The sequence below is a fragment of the Anguilla rostrata genome, chromosome 16 (genome assembly GCF_018555375.3).
Source record: "Anguilla rostrata isolate EN2019 chromosome 16, ASM1855537v3, whole genome shotgun sequence".
In the NCBI taxonomy this organism is placed as follows: Eukaryota; Metazoa; Chordata; class Actinopteri; order Anguilliformes; family Anguillidae; genus Anguilla; species Anguilla rostrata.
The window spans coordinates 27,402,277-27,417,182 of record NC_057948.1 but is presented as its reverse complement, the minus strand read 5'-3'; the positions used below and the strand labels follow the sequence as shown (position 1 = coordinate 27,417,182).

Sequence of the window (14,906 nt, the reverse complement as noted above, 5' to 3'; positions counted from 1 at the left end):
ATCATTTCGCATATATCCCACAATTCCTTTCGGTATCTATGTTGACTGGCCATCTATGTATTCTGTATGTCAGTGGTTTCGGTAATGCACCTCTGCAGTACTCTGGCAGAGCGACAGCAACACTGTTTCGGGGCCACTCGGGGCTGCTCGGCGAAGAACATCTTAGCCCGGGCTGGATATTATCAATCAAACGTTTTTGTGTATAGAATGACCTGGTTTGTCACATCTATGTGGCCCATCACCAACCGAGTATGTAGTCAATTTGTGTTTATTTCACAGTGTCTATTTTAAAGGATTTTCCTCATTTAGCTAGCTAACAAGCTAGCTAAATAACCCCGACTCTTCATAAATGTAACAAGCCGAGTACCATAGCTGCCAAGGACTGGGCAGACAATTTCTTAATCGGGTAGCCCATTTTTATTTTGTTCATAGGCACGCTATTTTTAATACTACACTCCCAAAAGGAGTGTAAGTAAATATTGCTATATATCGCTCAGGGAAATCGTCAAATCTGTCGGGGCTAGGAGGAGATTCGATTTTTTCCGGCCGGGGATAATATGTCCAGGCGAAAACAGACCAACCCCTTCAAAGTTAATTGTAGGTATCTCAGGTATTGTAAATGTTTTATTTTTTATCGAATCACCGTTTAGTTTATATGAAAAATAATGAATTAGCAAATTTTCCATGGATCGCTCCATTTAGCCAAGTAGCTTTTCATTATGCTATTCCAACCGGGACTATTGTGGTCGAGTTTTCTTTGGTAATATTATAGGCTTTGCAACGCTTGTACTGCCTTAACATTTGCTAGCCTACTTGTAATTTGCAACTCAACTGTAACGACCGTGGTGCCGGTTATCTAGGAGGCTTTGGGAGGTTCGTGAGTCCAGTGACATTTTTGAAGCAATCGTGAAGGCTCGCAAATGTGTGTTAGGCTTTCTTTCAGTGTTCAACTCCAGCATGCCAATTTCATGCCCATTGTCCCAATGATGCTATGTTATTGTCACATCTAATACGTAAATATAGCTATCCTGTGGCATATGTCTTATATACAGTAATACATATGTGATAGCTAGAACTGATCGTCAAATTTGTGGTACAGTAATGCCTATAGATCTACATAAACCTTTGTATTTGGTCGCACAACAATGTAATTTGTTGTTGAATTTGATATAGGCTGCCGTGTAATGACAACCTGTTAAATTAGATGAGACTAGATTCAGGAACCTTATTCCTAAATTAACCATTTTATACGTGTTTTAAATTGAAACCATGTACCCGCTTTACATGAGACTGACACTGTATATTAAGTGATGTAGCTTGCTAACCAATGTTTTGAAGTTACACTGCCTGCTAATATACTACTCTAGCTAACTACATTGTAACTGGCGGCTTATGCGGATGGGCAGGTAATCTGTAGAAAGCAGGGATACCAGATTTATTTGAAAATTCTAAGGTAACGTGAGGTGCCGATTACAGAAGCAAAAACTGGGACGCTTCTTGGACAAATGAAAAGCTAGTAACATCAACAAGATAATGTCTGAAAAATCCCCTGTCCCTCCTAAAAATAAATATAATGAAAATAAAAAGACAGGAAAAACAAATATTACCAGGTTGTCACAGAAGCACATCTAGCTATTTGAATCCAAAATGCCTGTTTTTAGTGACAAATTCTAATTTAAACGGGAACCAAACAAAATAAGGTTAATTTGAAAATGTTTAAATTAATTACGTTTACATCGGATAGGAAAATAAAACCCTAGCACTGCTGTCAAACCAATTTTGTCTGTGCAGAAGCCTTTGAAATACAAAAAAAAATACTCCTGTTATGCCTCTGCCAGGATCACACCTCATTTACCTGCAAGTAGTGAGGAACATACTATCATTTCCTTTATTTTGAGGACTCAAGTTAGCACATTTGGATTACAAATCACTCTGTGGGAAATATTGTTACTTATGGGTGAGTATATGGACTCAGTTGCTCGCATTTTGCTGACTGTTGTTTATAAAGTACTTAAGGTTAAGCACGTCAGGAGGACCAAGGTGGGTCAGTTTGGAAGAAGCTGTGTTAACGAGTGTAGCTGCATGATTTGACACATTCTATTCATCACAGCAACCTCACTACCACATCTAATCAATTGCTGATATGTACATAACTCCCATGGGAAAGCCTTCCCAAAGGGTTGGTATTTGTGCTTCAACAGCAATGTAAGTATAACTTATAGCCAATTAGGCCTACATTTGTATGCACACTCCTTTTTGGTTGATTGTTTCACTCATCACTTTTGATTGGATTGGGCGACAAGAAGAATTGTCAAGAGCATGACAAGAAGCATTGTAACCCAATCATTGCATAAAAGAAGCAAAAATAACTGGTTTTCAGGAGAAGGCATGACCAAATACTGAAGTACCAAACTGTGAAGTGCTGCCATTTTTTACAGATAATCACAAGGTGCTCCTTGTTCCTCATTTCCTTTGCTTATGTCAACAGAAAAAGAAAGAATGCAAGTTAGGACGTGGCCAAGAAGGATGTGCAGTCTGGATTTGACAGTTATTTTGGGTGAAATCGCTAAGTGATGTGACTGAAGCGAGACAAAAGGGGGTGACTACAGCTGCTGAGTAGCAGAGATGATGAAAATGATGGGCTCTCTACTCATTTCACAGTGGGCAAGAGCAGTGGCAAGTTTGAAGGGGACCTTCCTAAGAATCCTAATCAGCAGTTTGACAGCGTCACTCAGAGCAATTGCAAAACCTCTAATGTGGATCATATATTGGCCATATGTCTGTATATTTCAGTTCAGACAGCCTATAAATTGCTGAGTAGGCTGAAAGGGATAGAAAGCAGCAGGAAGAGGAGAAATTTAATGGTCACTTTCTTGAGGCCAGTAAGGAGGAGGCTGTTTAAGGTGCAGACAGGGCAATGCAAGTGGATGCATATAAGAATCCCCTCAAGTACGACTCCTTAGGACTGCCTTCTGAGAGCCCCTCCATGCAACTATGAAAGATGGCGGCTGGTGCTAGCTAGTTTCTGACTTGAGCATTTCTGGCTCAACTTCTGTGGAACAAAAATGTATTTTCTTGGCTTGGAACTCTGCAGTGGATGTTTCCAATTTATGCATATCCAATCAAAAGCAATATTCAGCTAATCCAGCTATTGGCCTGGATGTCTAGCTATTTAGCTTGCTAACCAGGCACAGCAAGAGCGCAACTTTGTCAAAAGGGACCAAGTTAACCTATTCATTTATCCCTTTGTCAAAGGGGATTAAGTTAATACAATATCTATTCTTTCGAATCCATCTATGAAAGCCATTTAACAAATATATTTGAAAAAACAATTTTCAGTGTGAGACATTAGTTTGTAAAGCTACTGACTGATTATGGAAAGAGTTTTGCTTATGGTATCTGTTCAAAGGAATAGAACCTTGATCTTTCTACTTGAAATAATACCTATCCTCCTGTGATGTGTTAATGCAAATGCCAGCAGCCATTTCTTGAATCAGCAATTTCACTCCCCAAATATGAGGGATTCTGTCTAGTTTAGGGTGTACTATTTGTCCAGCAGAATGACAGTGAAGAAATGGATACCTGCAAGAAAAAGCTTGGTGCAGGGTTATTGTTTTTTGGGTTTTTTTTCCAGAATATAAAAGGAACACTGGTTAATGCAGTCTGTTGCTGATTGAAAAGTGGAGAGACACTGAATAATGCAGGGCATCTTACAAACCAGCTGTCAATTGTTAAATTTTCATTATGTGGAGTGTCACTGTGATATCACATGCAATGTAAAAGGTACAACATAGCCATCTTAATCATCTCTTGAAAACTGCTGATTTTGGTCGCTAACAGCTTGGCTTGCAACACTGCCTTTGCTTGTGACGTTCCCTGCATTTACATTTATGCCATTTAAGTATCAACTATACACACTATTTACACACAATCCATTTACAGAAAAAAAGTCAGGCCAAGTACCTCGCCCAGGGGTACAGCAGCAGTACACCACCTGGGAATCAAAGCTACCAGATTGCCGTTGCACGCCCAGGTCCCTAACCACTGCGCGCTACACTGCTGCTCTTGCTATGAGAAAATAACTAGCCTATATTTTACTGTGGATTGTGTGGGCGTCACCACGTGTGGCCATCAGTGCATCGGTTTCTAGCACTATCTGTGCATACACAATTTCATCCAATAGGTCCACACGTAATCTTCAGAAGTGAACAACTGTCCTTCAAATTCCTCTTCTAAACCAAATGTAAAAACTGCATTGTATGCTGCACATATACTTGGGCATACACAATGTATACTGCACTAGTTTGGTTTACACCACCACTTGAACTCTATACCACCTACACTATTCTCCTCTCTTTGATTAACATTATGGTTTTACTAGCTACTGGAATTGCTTTTACATTTTTACATAGTGGATCCATAGAACATTAAACCGTGTTGGGCATAAGGGGCACAGCCTATCAGTTGCTGGTTTCATTTGTGGACGTGTTGAGGAAGTGACACCTACGCTCACATGCCACCCAGTACTGGAACATAGGATGACACAGGTTCATTTACTGTGAACTTGTGAAAGATGGACATTCATTTTGAAAATGGCTAATTGGAAGTAGCCTGCTGCACTCAAAGTTTGTGAAGCCAGCTGCTGTGAACCGGTTGGTTGAACGATGAATGTTTTGCTAGTTTTGTCAGTTCTCATATTGATACAAGAGTAGGCTTTGAGCCCTCAGGGATCTGAGGTCTAAAAACTGTCTGTTTTGAAATGCAGAAACCTTTTGCAAATCTGTTGCGATGGAAACTGCTCAATGAAATAGAATGTTTAAACTATGAAATATATCGAAACCTCTGACTCTGTTAGCAGTGGTGTAAGTTAGCATTAAGTTAGCATGTAGCATTAAACCACTTACATGCCATATTTCTTTTGACACCATCTTGAATGTCTTGTAAATGTGTAATGTAGGCTATGTGTCTCTTGCCAACCCCAGACATGGTTTTGATTGTACTGTAGCAGCATATGTAGTAGCATGCATGCTTTGTTAAAGGTATAGGCTAATCTGTACTGGGAGGTTTTCTGGTTTTTGATAAATTCAGTCAAAGCCAGTAACAGCAATGGAAACATCTTTATTCCAGAGCTGCAGTTGGTAGCTTGAAATCAGTTTTATATGTGGAAATTCTTAATAGTCTCCAAAGCCAAATGTCAAATTAGCCAACTTCAATGCCACAGTTCAGTACAAAGATGTTTTTTGTTTTTTTACATTAGAGATCATGCTTAGTTCCTTGATTCTGTTCCTTGCATAATTTGAAATTGTAGCAGTAAAATCCACACTGGTAGTACGACACCATGCCTTGGGCTAGTACTGAGTACTGAAACAGCCATTTAGATCCCTGCTCTTCACTGGAGAGTGGAGGGCTCCACAGAGGAGCAAACTTTCAGGAGAAGTAATATCACTCAATCAAGTGGGTAATGAGTTTGGGACAGGAATCATTTGTTCCCTCATTTCTCTGCGGGTAAAAATCAACACCGAATAGAAGACTGAGCCCCCATCGTTTTCACAATAATGTTTTCTGGCATGTCAGAATGGGGGTCCGAGTTCTATTGATTGGAGCGTCATTTTTTCTTTGTTTTGTTTTTACAACCAGCCCCCCCCCCACACAAACCACCTTCATTTGTCTGTTTCCCCACGAGTTTGCCTCTTTGTCTTGTCTCAGTGAGACTGCGTCGCCTCCTGCCTACAGACACACACACACTGAGATAGCGTCTGAGTGACAGACAGAGAGAGGGGGGCGAGCGAGACAGATGTACAGACAGTGGGGGAGGGGCTTTTCTCACATCACTCACTGTGGCAGTGTTCTGTTCAGCCGGCTTGTCACAGCGGTTCGTAGTTTGGCACTCAGAAATGATCTTCTGGTTGAAAGGAGCCCTTTTGTGGCCATGAGAAATACATTGAAATTGCTTTATTTAATGCACGTCTGTTAAGTGTAACAAAAGAACCGTCGAGCCCAGTGAAATGGCGAGAGAAGGCCTCTCCCATCACGCCTGTATCTGCACAGTATTTCCATGCTCTCAGGGCCATTACTGAAGGTTATAACGAGTCTCTGCCAAACGTGGCGTCACTGAACGGGCAAAGCACAATTTGATTGAGTCTTGATGAGGAGCAAGAGGAGCTGCATGTGACTGCATAAGAGTGAAGTCTCTGTCATTTTAGGTTCAGATTTTACCAAGCAGAATAAAAGGTGTGAAATACTGTGGGCTCCCTTAGGGAGCAGGGCCAAAGCTTCCCCTTGGCTGGACATAGCAGCACTGGCCCGCAGAGCACAGAGATACTTGTGTGGGTGTGTCATTAGCTCTGAGGAAGAGAGTAGCAGGTCTGAGAACTATGAAAGGACAACAAAGAAAACTGTCTACATATAATAAAGGATAAAGTCCAGCGATTCCATCACAGAGGGTAGGACAGTTAACCCCATAATTAGGGTATTTATATATCCCTATTCATTACTCTGGACCCCAAAAAAAGTGCTTTCCCCCAGGGACATATAGAGTACAGACATGGATCAGGTGCAATATGAATTTAAACAAGTGTATCATTGTGGAGTTTTAATTTCTGATGAGTTCTTTGGTGTTCCTGACTGTACAGGCTCAGAATCAAATGCCTTTTCTTCCTGCTGAGTGTCTAAGATAAGGATCTGAGGTAGTGTATGATAGCTCAGTACTATAGTTATACCAGCGCATGATTTTTTTAGACACAGTATTATAGATGCAGTTCTTATTAGTAGTTTGCATGTGTGTGTGTGGGGCGGGGGGTTGCTTGTTTGGATTACAGAATGCCTTCCTCTCTGAGTACACGCACACACCTACACTGTGCTGTACCAGACAAACAGAAAAGTAGAGCTTTGAAACGCACCGTAGACTGTGGCGAGTGATGCCGATATCCTTCTCCTGGTTTGTTTGGCTGGGTTTGCTGGCAGCGCGTTGGTCCCTGAGGGGAACAGACAGGGCAGAGCCTGGGGAAACAGGAAGAGAGCGAGGAAGGGGCCAGGAGAGAGCCATTTTACCATGTCTGCAGGAGAGCAGTCTCCACAGGGGAACGGCTGAGAGGGCTAACAGGCCTGCGCTGGATCTCTGGCTTACAGGCAGGAAACCTACAGGAGCGAAGAAGGGTTTTCGCATGCCAATCAATAACAGCGTGTGTGTGTATGGGGTGTAAGTGTGTGTGTGCATGTGTGTGGGGTGTGCATGCATGCATGTGTGTGTGTGTGTGTGGGGGCTGTGAGTATGTGTGCGTGTGTGTCTGGGGTTTGTGTGTGTGCGTGCATGCGTGCGTGTCTGTGCGATGTTTCACTTCTGTGGGGTTTGGTGTCTGGGTGCATATGTCAAATTGCTCAATGTACTGACCTAACATCATAGGACTTATGCAAGCATACCTACGCCTCAAAGCTTTTTCTATGCGTGTTGGCACTGCAGTTTCTGTGCTTCAGTTGGTGAGTCTGGGCTCATTCCGTCATATCTTTAGTCTGGGTGTTAAGTGCTGAGCCAGCAGCGTCTGTGCTGTATAATATTCATGCAATTGTGGTGCAGCAGACTCCACACTGCAGCAGCACAGCAGCTCTTAAACTCGTTTGAGACTCACATTCACGTCTGGGTCCTCTGAGGCCCGCGGGGCTAATTGAAAGCTTCCATCAGTACTAGTGGGAGCTGGCTTTGCCTCCTGGCTTTCGCCCACGTTAAGCTCAGAGCATGCAATCTGTCCAGCGTGCCAATCATGCTGACCGCCTCCCCTCTGGCCTCAGGGCTGTTCCCCTCCGTGGGGCTGGAAAGCCCTGAGCTCGCTATGGAGATGGAAGGCAGGGACGACTACGCCGAAGACAGCGAGTGCCACAGCAACAATTCCCAAGAGGCCGAAGAGCAGGACAGCGTGACAGGTAGCTAAGCTCAGAGTCTTGATTTAATTGATTAATTTGCCTTCATCAGTACATCAGGCATCGGCCAAAACTTTTGTTTGGGTCATATTAACGCATGTAAAATGAACAATATTCTTCATTTTTTTCTATCATATGTACTTTTGAAGAATTTTTGCCTTCAGTATTTTCATTTTAATTTCAAGTTGAGCCAGGGTCAGTACCTTTCCCAGTGAGGATAGTTCTGCACTTGAGCCACAGTAACAGGCCACCTGTGTCTCTGTAGAAGACAGTGACAGCTACCTGGACAACCCCGGTGAGGACTCGTCCTCCAGCACCTCAGCAGACGACAACATGACGGGCACTAAGAGTGGCCAGTGCCCCCTGCAGGAGGGGGAGGTGAAGGAGGTGAGCACAGCCAGGGGACCCTGCGGTGGGGCTGGAGTCTGCGTCTCCTTAAACAGCCAAAATGACCTTTCTGCCTGCTTCCTGTCACCCTTCACATGTTTTATTTGTAACCTCACTTTGCACACTTGATTCCTGCACTGCTGTTCTTAACTCAGATCAGTACATAGTGCCATATTCACCTGGTCACTGAAGTGGGAGGGAAGGACTCATACTGTCCTCTGTTCTGTCCTCCTCTTCAGTCTGGTCCAGAACTGTCAGTAGAAGCGGTTTTCTTCTGATAGAGCTATCTACAGATGACCAGCAAATCAGAACATAGAACAAAAAAGGGAAACAAATTAATTTTATTGATGTCTGAGAACATTCTTAAATCGTTTCAGTCCTCTCCAAAGCACTGTTCTGCATGGTAACAGGTGCATGTTAGGGCATTTCATTTGCTTGTCACAGCGCTGACCAGCTTCAAAGAGCAGTTCTATATCCTCAGTCATTTGTAATCCTGGTGCTCAGCATGTGTGGGGCCAAAGGGAGATAACAGAGCAGAAGTATGCCTCTGTAATGCAGGAGAGATGCTGTACTCACTGGATGCAGGCGGAAAAGCGAGCTTTGACAGTGTGCTAGCGCTGGACCATCAGTGTGCTGTGGCCTACCATCAGGCAGTTGTGTAAAATGGTGCCTGTGGTGTCCTGCAGGAGAGCGAGGAGTGGGGAGACCTGGCCAACGGCTACTTGTGTCCTCTGTGTACGCTGGAGTTCAGCAGCCCTGAGCAGCTCATAGCACACGTGTACCAGGTAAGCATCTTTCCAGCTGCACAATGTACGCCATCTGTCAGGACACCACTGTTTTATGTGCATATTCGTATGTGGTACAGAGCAGTGCGGAGAAGGTGCAGATTAGGCCTAAAGAGAGGGAGGTCACCGTGTGAACAGCGCGCTCTCCTTCCTCCTCCTCAGCACACGGCGATGGTGGGCGGCAGCAAGAGCTACGTGTGCCCCGTGTGCGGACGGGCGCTCAGCTCGCCGGGCTCCCTCGGGCGCCACCTCCTCATCCACTCCGCGGACCGCCTGTCCAACTGCGCCGTGTGCGGGGCACGCTTCACCGACACCAGCAACTTCAACAGGTGTGTCCCGAACACGCGGGACCCTCTGCAGTCACACGCACACTTCACGCCTAACAGACAGAAATAAAAATCTTTATTTCACTGTGGTTTGGGTGGCAGTGGTCAGGCTTGGCAGAACAGTGAACAGTCGCATATCGCTGGTTAATTCTTCGACGGATTCATTTTTTTTGTCAAAGCGACTTACAAGGCCTTCGTGGCAAATAGAGGGTAGCTATGGTGACCAGAGCATAGAAATAGAAATTCAGCACAAAGTTGACTAGACTCAGCCACTACACAACTGTGAGAGAAGGACAGATACTAAGCGATGAAACTAAACACAAGGGTTTTTGTACTAATGGATATTACACTAAAGCACAATTGGCTTATTGAATTGGCTTAAGTCAATGAATATTCCTGTCTCACCTGCACTTCCTGTGTAGATGAATATTCCTGTCTCTCCTGTACTTCCTGTGTAGATGAATATGCCCGTCTCTCCTGCGGCTTCCTGTGTAGATGAATATTCCTGTCTCTCCTGCGCTTCCTGTGTAGATGAATATTCCTGTCTCTCCTGCGCTTCCTGTGTAGATGAATATTCCCGTCTCTCCTGCGCTTCCTGTGTAGATGAATATTCCCGTCTCTCCTGCGCTTCCTGTGTAGATGAATATTCCTGTCTCTCCTGCGCTTCCTGTGTAGATGAATATTCCCGTCTCTCCTGCGCTTCCTGTGTAGATGAATATTCCCATCTCTCCTGCGCTTCCTGTGTAGATGAATATTCCCATCTCTCCTGCGCTTCCTGTGTAGGGAGAAGCTGCAGGAGGTCCTCGGCACCGGCAGCCTGGAGAACAGCGGCAGCGAGGATGCGTGCCCCATGTCGCAGTCCCTCTGCGGCGCCTCCATGCCCGATTCCAGCCCGGGCCCTGCGCTCCCCTCGCTGCCCGACAGCCTGCTGTCCTCCGCGCCCTCCCTCCCGTCCCTCCCCGACTCCCTGAGCCCCTCCAGCGCCGGCCTGCCCCCGCTGCCCGACATCCTCAGCCCCATGCCCGTGTACCCGGCCGGGGTGCTGCTGGTGTGCAACAGCTGCGTGGCCTACCAGCAGCTGGTGGAGGCGCAGTCGCCGTCCATGCGCAAGTGGGCGGCCCGGCGCAAGAACGAGCCGGTGGAGGCGCGCATGCAGCGGCTGGAGCGCGAGCGCACCGCCAAGAAGACCAAGCGGGCGTGCGAGTCGGCCGAGGAGCGGGAGCTGCGGCGGCTGCGCGACCGCGAGGCCAAGCGGCTGCAGCGCATGCAGGAGACGGAGGAGCAGCGCGCCCGCCGGCTGCAGCGCGACCGCGAGGCCATGCGCCTCAAGCGCGCCAACGAGACGCCCGAGAAGCGGCAGGCGCGGCTGGTCCGCGAGCGCGAGGCCAAGCGGCTGAAGCGGCGGCTGGAGAAGATCGACCCGTCGCTGCGCACGCAGATCGAGCACGACCCCGCCGCCATGGCCGCCCTCACCGCCGACATGAGCCTCTTCCAGTTCCCCTGCCCCATGCCCTGCCCCGCCCTGGACAGCAGCCTGTTCATGAAGCTGCCGTAGCCGCCGACGCCGTCGCGCGCACAGCCCCTAAGGAAGGCCGCACGAGTCTTCAGACTGGACCAGCCGAGCCACGATGCAACCCCCCTGCCCTGACGCTGGAGGCGCTCGTGTGCGACTATTCCTGCCTGGTCCTCACTGCTCGACTACAGACACCTTGCCCATCCAGACAAAACATGACTCCTATTAATGACAACAAACAATGTGAACTTGTAACAAAACAAAGACAGGGTAAAGACCTTATGGATTCTGTTATAAAGAAGCATGTTTTAAAGACATTATGCTGTTTGTTTGTATTGGACTGATGGACCTACAGACCTGACACTCCCCCGCAATGGACAGCAACTCATCCCCGTTGTGGGAGAATCGGTTTGCACACGGACCTACAGGTGGTGCGAGAGGGAAACGCCCACTCTCTTCACCTCCCCCTGCTGTCCGAATCTACCAGATTATTGGCTGTTCCTCCCGTACGCTGCCAACGTGAGTCACCTGCCAGCTCATATCCACTGAATCTTCTACCTCGCATTTGGGCCCTGGCACCGGGCCCTGGCAGTGCCCGTTCTGCCCCCTGGCCTCGTTTTTGACTCCCTCGCACCCAGACAGGCCCATGGGACATTGGCTGTTCGGGCACACACACAGACACACACACACACAAGTTCACTTTACAATCAAGGCTGCGTCAACTCCCACCTCCTCTTCCCAAACTACCTAGCTCACCCATCCCAGGATGCCCTTACTTAAGGTAGAGACTACCCTCTCCTTTGCTAATATTCAGTGAATCTCTATGTGGCACTCTAAGAGAGGATGAATTTAGTGATTTTGAATGTTTCGTTTATAACACCCACACACCACCTCAGCTCTTTCTGTACACTACAGAAAAAACAGCAAGACCTGCGTTTCTGGTTCTGGGAGGAGGGGGGGAGGAAAAATGCAATTCCTCTAAACCCCCGCTAGCCTCTCCTAACCTGACCATTCTGTTATCTTCTCCATAAGCCTTGGAGCTCACTGCCTTTACCGGTCACATTGACCCTTCTGAATCCAGTTTGCACATAGTGTACCCACTGCATACAGCCTCCGGTTCTGCCGAGTCTTTCATCTGGATAGAGGAAGTCTATCACTCTGGCATTCATCACATTGCAGAGGAGGCCCGTTAAAATGCAATTTTCTTCTGCTGCTCTTAATACTGGTTATTACCTCGGTAAGCTCAGTCGGGGCCAACGTCTAAGAATGCCGTTTTAGGTGATGGCATTGCCTTCATCACAAGGTTATCGTTATAGTTCTCCCATGCCACTTTATCAGAGAAACTGTTCAGCCTGAGATAATCACTCCTGGTCGTCACGATTGGGGGGTTATTGGCTTTCAACTGCTGAGGACTTCTTTAGACGTCCTTTGATTGGCTGTAATTTTTTTTTTTGTTGTTTGTTTGTTTGTTACTAAAGGGTTATTCTCAATATGGTATGTTTGTAAATGTAGCTCAGTTGAAATGCATCTTGACCATTTAGCTTGAATGAAGCTTAAATGCAACAAAACACAACAAACGTTGAAAAATACATGGGAAATGAGACTGAAACTGTCCCAGGTAATTAGAATTATTATTCTTTTTTAGTTAATTTTACATTTTTATTTTTTATAGCAAAGTTGATACCTCGGGTAGGTTCTAACTGTTATGCAACAGGAGTTTTATTCAAACCCATGGAAAAATCTACTTTAACTATGCAGATAGTGATTTAAGAAATGGACACGAATACAATGAATTGTGCAACTCAGGCAATGCAGCATGGAGGACCTTTGAGTACTTAACTCAGCACCCTGGTGCAAGATGAGCTATTAGGGTGACTCTTCTTCCTATGCTACAACCATAATCATATCAAAGGTGTGGTTATGGCAAACTCTGTCTCCCCACGGGCCCAGTTTTAAGTATTTGTGTTGGGTAAGATACGTGCACAACCTTCATCACATGCAACAGAATTGCACATCCACATTTACCAAACCTGCATTCCGCCTAAGTGAAATGTGATAAAACTGCAGGCTGATGGAGTTTTCTGGGTAGTCTTAAAAGCATATGCATTTCTAATGCAAGACTGCAAACACTGAGGGGAATATGCAAATACATGCATATGAACTACCTCACATGATCTCACATGGCTGCAAATTCATAAAAGATTATTAATTGCATATTTTTAATTGCCTGGGGAAAGCACTCTTAACTTTCAAGCACGAGAGCATTGCCACGGCCGCTGTATTTGTTGGGAAATATGGTTAGCATTGAAGAGAACACATTTGAAAATTGTTTACTACGTGACCTTTTAAGAGATCTCGGGGGGGGGGGGAAAGGTAAAAACCTATGGGCTCCCAAGTTATGCAATACTGGACGAGAGAAAACATCAGACGATGCCACACAAAATCACCATTCCAACTACATGGGACTGCCTCACCATTCTACGGGGCCTTGCGTCTGGCTCATACCTCACTGAAGTTTACAATGGAGCTCACATCTCATGGGAAGTTTCCGTCGAGTTGTCCCTTGTCCTGAAATTAAGATGTGTTATCAACACATTCGCAAGAGTGTCTCTGTTAATTGCAGTAATAATGTTAAAGCTCAGATTTGCAGATTTGTTCATTTACATGGTTTCCTTTAGTAAATACTGTACCAAATCAAAAATTTGTGTGGACACATTTCTATAGCATCGGTGAAATTCCCTCCCAAGTCTCCTAGAACATATCTGCTCCAGTTCTAGGGCTTATCCAGTGTTAGAATACAATTGAAGAGACAACAGGGCCTCTGGATAAAGAACTACTGTAACACATACTCCGTTAAAAATGTCAGTTCTGAAAACTACCAGTACACCTTCAAAATGTTTTTGCCTTTTTGTTTTGCTTATTTAGAATATACATATATATAAATTATATATATACACACACACCAACTACTGTACATTTCAAGATCTGTGAAATCATTGTGACAAGGCTATTGAGTCAATGTGTTATACTTCTCAAACAATTGTGTAAATTTAACGATTTTATTTGAAATGCCACAGCATTTTATGCATTTGCAAAGAAAAAAACTCTGAAGACTTTTAGTGCTGGAGTGGCTGTCAGCGTAACCTGGAGTTACAGTCTGGTGTAGGTTGATACTGCATGTCGTAAACTGCATTTGTTCTAGGATTGTTACATATGAGCTAGTGTTCTGCTATTATATTGCCTGCCTGTTTTTGTTAGAATTCAAAAAATGGGGGATTTTACAATATTGCTTAAATTCAGTCATTTTGTTACTTTATCTGGATACTATTTTACTATTCATGTTTACAAAAAAAAAGTGGCCAATACAAATGGAGAAAATATGAAGGGAGAACATTATTTATGATAGATCCGTCGCGTCACGTGTTGTGAATAGCCCCAAGCGGGGAACCACTCTGTTACTGGATTAACAGATGTATAGATTATAACGAAGGCGAGAATAGAATGTGAGAATAAACTAACATTTTCTCTAATGTGCAGTGCTCTCTGTGGCTCCAGGTCTCCTTCCTTTCTAGTTTAACCTCCCAACTAGAGCCCATTTCCAAATAGGAACATGCCATGTTGAAAACCACTGGGTTCCTCAGTTCCACACAATTGCACTGTGTCCTAGCAGGACAAGACAATGGAACGACCTGCAACTTGCATATTGTCAGAATCATCCCAAAACAGACCACAGCTGAATAAAAACAGCCTTTAGACGGGGACACGGTATGCAACAGGATATGATGACAAAGGTGAACGGTAAATAAGACGCTATATTTTTTTCCCTTTGTCATAAAAGTCCTGTCTTTGAGGCTAGCATTGAAGGCTCTTTCATAAATGAATTCTGACCACTTGGAAAGCTACATAAAATGGTGCTGTGAGAACGCGTCTCTTTCGTTGGTTTCCCCTGGAAAAAGGCATCTTGAAACATTTATATTGATA

At 45.1% G+C, this 14,906-nt stretch overlaps 1 protein-coding gene across 3 annotated transcripts; it reads left to right on the top strand.

Annotated features, from left to right (window-relative positions):
- The first annotated feature begins 70 nt into the window (after positions 1-70).
- Positions 71-14,455, top strand: znf821 (zinc finger protein 821). 3 transcript variants are annotated; one of them, XM_064312549.1, is made up of 6 exons: positions 71-249; positions 7,786-7,917; positions 8,180-8,301; positions 8,988-9,086; positions 9,249-9,415; positions 10,196-14,455. In XM_064312549.1, the coding sequence occupies exons 2-6, from the start codon at positions 7,827-7,829 to the stop codon at positions 10,965-10,967; spliced, it is 1,251 nt and encodes a 416-aa protein (XP_064168619.1). In that variant the 5' UTR covers positions 71-249; positions 7,786-7,826; the 3' UTR covers positions 10,968-14,455. The 3 variants fall into 3 exon arrangements, with proteins under 3 accessions (XP_064168619.1, XP_064168617.1, XP_064168618.1); XM_064312547.1 differs by having other exon boundaries at positions 71-597; XM_064312548.1 differs by having other exon boundaries at positions 71-610.
- The last annotated feature ends 451 nt before the right edge of the window (positions 14,456-14,906 follow it).

Excerpts from the sequence above, each read along its gene's own strand:
- znf821 (XM_064312547.1), top strand. The coding sequence starts at position 558 with ATGTCCAGGCGAAAACAGACCAACCCCTTCAAAGTTAATT. Across the intron at positions 598-7,785 it reads CAACCCCTTCAAAGTTAATT|GGCTGTTCCCCTCCGTGGGG; the intron begins GTAGGTATCTCA and ends CTCTGGCCTCAG. Across the intron at positions 7,918-8,179 it reads AGAGCAGGACAGCGTGACAG|AAGACAGTGACAGCTACCTG; the intron begins GTAGCTAAGCTC and ends GTGTCTCTGTAG.